The sequence below is a fragment of the Acyrthosiphon pisum genome, unplaced genomic scaffold (genome assembly GCF_005508785.2).
Source record: "Acyrthosiphon pisum isolate AL4f unplaced genomic scaffold, pea_aphid_22Mar2018_4r6ur Scaffold_21407;HRSCAF=23902, whole genome shotgun sequence".
Taxonomy (NCBI): domain Eukaryota; kingdom Metazoa; phylum Arthropoda; class Insecta; order Hemiptera; family Aphididae; genus Acyrthosiphon; species Acyrthosiphon pisum.
Window position 1 is genome coordinate 131,095 of NW_021770871.1, and position 6,783 is coordinate 137,877.

The 6,783-nt window shown below is 26.5% G+C and overlaps 1 protein-coding gene across 1 annotated transcript; it reads left to right on the forward strand.

Moving 5' to 3' along the window:
- The first annotated feature begins 60 nt into the window (after positions 1–60).
- On the forward strand, positions 61–4,607 carry LOC115034879. The gene is made up of 2 exons (XM_029492388.1): positions 61–734; positions 2,559–4,607. Exons 1-2 carry the CDS (start codon positions 471–473, stop codon positions 4,605–4,607), a joined length of 2,313 nt encoding a protein of 770 aa, XP_029348248.1. The 5' UTR covers positions 61–470.
- The last annotated feature ends 2,176 nt before the right edge of the window (positions 4,608–6,783 follow it).

The following is a 6,783-nucleotide window of genomic DNA, read 5'->3' on the forward strand; positions in this document are numbered from 1 at the left end:
TACTGTTACTATTATATTATTTTCGTTTGTATGATATGGCGAAGGTTGCCAAGTGAACAGAGCTATCATTGCCAGTTTTCCGCCAAAATATAAGGCTTAGGTTTTGTTGGTTGAACGCCGTTATTTACGCCTATGAATTCGACTTTGTTTTAAGTTTAACATCAAACCTTGAAATTGTTGTCTCAATCGCCTGCATTTCAGATAAAGTCATCCCAGTCGAAATTTCGTATCGAGATCACTTGAATAATTGTCCCACGGAAAGTTCCAAGGAGTGTAGCTTCTGTCTGCTGAAGTCGAAGTCGAAAGTTGATGTTGTCAAAGTCTCGAGGCACCGAAACGCGCCGAACCGTTTTACATGCACTTTTTGCAACTTGGAGTTACCGTCCAGCGACACGGCCAAGAGCCACGTAAAAGAAGCACACAATGTCTCCAACGTCCAGTTCGTGCCCGTAGATATTAACAAGACTGACATGGAGAAGAACCGATTTCTCGTGTCCGAGGACAAATGTTTGAAACGACAAAAACGACCAATCGACAGTAGCTTTTACACGGAAATCCGTAAGACCGTCGCCAACATGAAACGGTCTAAAGTCGTTATTAAAGAAGATGATTTGCAATTAACTACGATTGGCAATACTGCGAATTCCTCAAAACAACAGGTTGAACGTAAACCAGTCGAATCACAACCACAACACAATACTAGGAAAAGAAAATATTCCAATGAGAGCACCGACGTAAGTAAATATTTTTTAGACTAAAATGTTTTGGATCGGAAAATGTGTTGTAATCTTTCTGTTGAAGATGGTTTCCAATATCAAATTTTATTTCGTTTAAAATCGGTCGAAAGAAGAATTTAATTATAATTTATTAATTGGGAAAAACTAACAAAAAACAACGGAAAATAGGAAAATTCATGCAACGAAAACTACCTATCGAATAAATCAATTTTTTTCAATTTTTTTCCTTCTTTATCTATTCTTTAATTTTATAGTATTTTAAAAAGAGACATCTTTTAATGTACCGAATTAATAATTTTATCAATTCTTCCTATACCAACGTTTTTATTTTAAATTTCACAGCCAAACATAAATTTATTTTTAATTTTTGTCGCATGTTTTTAAAATGTCCACGGGCGCACGGTTTTCCTAGAAGCACTTCAAAGTCGCTAGTAATATTAATTTTCCGTAAATGTATTTTATTAATAGATAAATAATTCTTTAAAATTTGATGTCACCAGATTATCGTGTTATTATATTATACGCACGTTATTACCAACATTCAATTTTATTTTTAAAATACATATTTTGTGACTTTTATGGTTACAAGTCCTTTGACTTACTCATAAGTATAACATTCTGAACGGACATATGAATGTATTGGTTTTACAATGATGTTTGATTCTTTTTTATATGTCTGACCTTAGGAGAATTAAAAATACTCAGATATTCAACCTTTGATATACATTTTCATACCTTTGATATAGCAAGTTGGGGTGTATTGTTAACAAAATCTTGACAGGCATCAATTAAGCGCATACGACATTTTAGTGCTTGACGATTCAACTCAACAAATATTAAATTTAAAAATATAAATAAATATAATAAATAATTATATATTAAATAATAAAAAAATATTTTATATTTAAAATTAATTTTAATTAGTTACCTGCTGCAGTGTCAGCCCAGCTACTAAACTCGAAAGCTTTGAAAATAACAATACAACGTGTACGTCAAATTAAACAAATTTATTGCCCCAGCCAACCCAAATTATTTACATTTCGAAATACCAGATTTATTCCAAAAGACATTGGGTGGAGTGGAATTTTTTTTTCCAGTGCTAATTCTAGTGAAATGTTAATGATCGAATTTTAATTTTTTTACATGGAAAAATTTAGGACTCCTGGCATACCTATTTGAAACACTGGTTATCTAACACTACATTTTCATCATGTTTCACTAATTTCTTTTACCAATTATATACGATACATACAGTTTTCTAATGTCATACCTATAAGCACTTATATTAATATTTTCCGTGCTTTAAAATTAAAAAAATCAAATTTAAATCCAACTTTATTTTTGAATGTTTTCAAAAAGGCAGTGTTTAATTCTATTAAATTCGAATTTCTAAACATAAAATTCAAGTTTACTATTTCTACTTAAGGTACCTATGCGATTTGGATGTATATGGGACATATGCATTTGGAGTAATGGGTTTGACTATAAGATCAATGCTTTGATTAGTGTTAGAGTTTATCTAGCTACTTATCATTACCTTATCGTATACCTAATAGAACAATTATTTTAGTACTATATTAGGATAGATTTGTTATCATTATTCAAAATGAATTTCTCAACTTAAAAATATGTATTGTCAGTTGTAAAGTTTTGGGTGGTTCATAACAAACCCACCTCTCCCCATCAAATATTATGGAAAAAATTATTCTGTTCTATTTAAAAAATGTCCACAAGAATTAAAAGCTCCCAAAATGTGGTTTTGCTTTTCCCGCTGTGTATTTCTTTCTTTACTATTTGGGTATGTATTTTATTTTGTTATAGATTCCTCGAAAAAAAAGGACCACAATTGAAACCATGTCTTTAAGAAATTTTAAACGCAAGTTAATGACAGAACAAATGAACATCAGCCCGTATGAAGAAGTATGTACATCTGAAATACCTACTGTTTCTTTAAATAGTTCAGAGACAAATGTTCAACCTCAAAATACGATTTTTGAAAGTTTTACATTTGATCAGTTATATTCGTGTTCTGAATCAAATTTAAATCTAACTTCTTTTTCCGGATCAAATCAAAGTTTGTCTAATAACTTTGTGAAAACACCTACTATTAAAGAAAAACTACAACAATGGGTATTGGAGTATAATGTATCTAAAAATAGTGTAAATAGTTTATTAGGTATATTAAGAACAGAAGGGTTAGATTTACCGAAGGATGTGAGAACTTTGATGAATACCCCAAGAACACATAATATAATACACATACAACCAGGAACATATATTCATTTGGGCTTGGAAAAAATGTTGTCTCCCCTATTAAACTTCAATAAACATTTGTTGACAAATATAAATGAAATTAATTTAGGCTTTAATATAGATGGATTGCCATTAGCTAAAAGCTCAAAAAGACAATTTTGGCCAATTCTTTGCTCTGTAACTAATGTACCTCAAATACGTTTTTTAGTTTTTGCAGTTGGTATTTATTATAGTTCAGAGAAAAAACCAGAGTCCATTGAAGATTTTTTAAATTTGTTTATTGAAGAAGCTTTAGATTTGATTAATAGGGGAATATCAATAAATAATAAACTACTAAGTGTAAATATTGATCAAGTGATTTGTGATGCGCCAGCCAAGAGTTTTTTATTAAATGTTAAAAGTTTTAATTCCACTGTAGGATGCAATTCATGTAATGAGGAAGGGGTATATATGGATCATAGAATGACATTTTTGGGTGTAAATTCATCAATGAGAACTGACTACGGTTTTAGAAATAAAGTTGACGATGAATACCATAAAGGAAATAGTCCATTGGAACGTTTGCCTATAAATATTATTGAAGCCGTGCCTTTAGACTATATGCATTTGGTTTGTTTAGGTGTGATGAAAAGGCTATTAAAATTTTGGGTGAGAGGAAATCAATCAGTTAGGATTCCTATAGGTATATGTAAAGATATAGATACTGAAATGTTAAGTTTAAGAAAATATTTTCCAAAGGAGTTTGCTAGATTACCAAGGCCATTAAATGATATTGAACATTGGAAAGCCACAGAATTTCGGAATTTCTTACTTTTTACTGGCCCCTTAGTATTAAAAAAAAGATTAAAAAAGGCTTTTTATTTACATTTTATGAAGTTGCATTGTGCTATAAAAATTTTAATTACGCCTGATTTATGTTTATCGAATAATGAAATAGCTCACAATTTAATTGTTGAATTTGTTGAAGAATTTAAGATACATTATGGTGCAAAATTTGTTACTTATAATGTCCATAGTCTTATTCATTTGTCATTCTATGTAAAACTTCATGGTTGCTTAGACAACTTTAGTGCTTTTAAATATGAAAATTATCTTGGATTAATAAAAAAACAAATTAAAAATTCTCAATTTCCATTACAAGAAGCTGTTAATCGAATAATTGAAAAAATGAATATATTTTATAATAACAACAATGATGAAATTACTTCAATTGAAATTTATAAGTTTGGCAAAGAATGTGATAATGTGACATTGGTTAATAACCATGGATTTATATTTTATGAAAATGTAACTTTAAATAATAATAACTATTTTATATGTACACAAAATACTAAAAACAATTATATCATGTTAATGAATAATGAAATAGCATCTGTAAAACATATATGTAAGCGTCAAACTGGAGAAATTGTTTTTGAAGTTTGTACTTTAAAATGCTCTACTTTTTTCAATATACCAGTTAAATCAGATTTAATATTTACCTTTATAATTGATAGTACTTCTGAATCTGAATTAAAATGTATAAGTGTTACTGAAATTAAATATAAATGCTTCTTCGTCGAAATGTCTAATGGCATGGCTGTTGTTATGGCATTAAGTCATAATTTGTCATCATAATTTAATAACCATAAAAATTAAAATAATAACTTACTTATTAATTATATCATGTTTTTTTCCTTTTATAGATACAAAAAAAGATTTATATCAACATTTTAAAATTAACAGTAACAGTAATTGCAAGACATAATATTTTTTTTATTATTCAATAAGTATAACTTTATAATATCAATATACCTAGTTTATGGTTTTAAAATATTTTTATTTTATTCATTTTTTTTTTGTTTCTATAAAACAACCTGCTATTACCTATTATTATAATTTTTTTCTATTGTAATGATATAATAATATGTAATATTATTATACATTTTTTCTATTGTAATGATTTATATTTTATATGTTACCTATATTATTATACATTTTTTTCTGTTATAATTATATTATATTGATATGTAATATTATTATGAATTTTTCTATTATAATGATATATTGTTATGTAAATGATATGTACCTAACATTATTATTATTATTATTATTATTATTATTATTTTCAAAATAAAGAAAACTTTTTTTTTTAACAGTAATTGTAACAGTAACAGTAATTGCAAGACATAATATTATTTTTATTATTCAATAAGTATAACTTTATAATATCAATATACCTAGTTTATATGGTTTTAAAATATTTTTATTTTATTCATTTTTTTTTTTTTTGTTTCTATAAAACTAAACCTGCTATTACCTATTATTATAATTTTTTTCTATTGTAATGATATAATAATATGTTATATTATTATACATTTTTTCTATTGTAATGATTATATTGATATGTAAATGATATGTACCTAACATTATTATTATTATTTTCAAAATAAAGAAAACTTTTTTTTTATTACTACATTATCTAATTTGAATACATTATGTACTTAAAATATATCCTATATATTCACAATTAAATAATTTAGTGTGACTTCTAATAGAAGTTTATGAGGTACTTTTTGAACATCGCATAGAGGTTAACGGTCGCTATAATTACCAACAGATTACCCAGGGTAGTTAGATATTGATATCACATAGAATTAACATAATTATGGTAAATAGATGTGGTAAGAATAACTTCACAGCGATTGTTAAATTCAATATCGCTCGACTTGGCATTAGCAGACTTATTACTATCTCTAGATCATCGCTAAGCACTAGCTATGAACATCGCAGATCACAAAATTACATCTATGCGATGTCCTTGGGTTTGGATTTTGCACACTGGGATTAGTTCAAATTCTGGTTTTTGGAATTTGAAAAAAAATCCGTTTTATATTATTTACAATTAAAACGTTACACAGTTTTTGTGTTTATCGTTATTTAAAATAGTGTTACTATCTAATAAATTTAAAAATGGTAGGTAATGGCCCAGATATGGATTATTATTAAATCGATTCTTAGATTGTTTGCATGAAATAAATGTTTCTACGAAACCAATTAACCTTTTAAATAAATATATTTATAAATAGATTTAACGTTATTTTTCGTCCAATGATATTCTATAAATTACGTTTTGCGTAATTTTTTTTTTAATGATATATAATATATTTTGTTAATTGTTATGTTTTGTTTTGCGGTATTTAATTATTTTTGATCATCGCTTTCGGTTATTATTACATTTACAAATTTCAATCGTTTTTTATCAAATATAACGTTATAATCATAACGATATTATAACGTTTGAAAGCCCTGGTAAAGACCATATTTAAAAATTTATTTATATTATTATATTATTATATTATATTATTTATACATATATTTTTTGTTCTCGATAAATAACTTCAGTTAAAAGACCAATAACATTTCTCGCGGGTTAAGCAGTAAAAACATCTCATAAATTAGAAAATAGGATCCTAATTTCTTAAAGTATATTTTTTAAGAATTACAAAAAATAATAATAATAATAATAAGTTTATTTTTTAGCAAAAACAATATACATTTACATAAATACATTAGAATAAATACATATGACACAATGTTTGCAACTCCCCTTTAAGCGTAAGCTTGTTTTGGGGGGTGTAAAAGTTTGAGTACAATACAAAATTGGAAAAAATAAAAGATAATACAAATTATTATAAGATTTACATAAACTAAGAAAAACTAAGATAAACTAAGAAAAAAGAAAAATATTTTTAGTAAACGATATAAACGAAGATATATTTACATCAATTTATATAGTATGATATACTCGCAA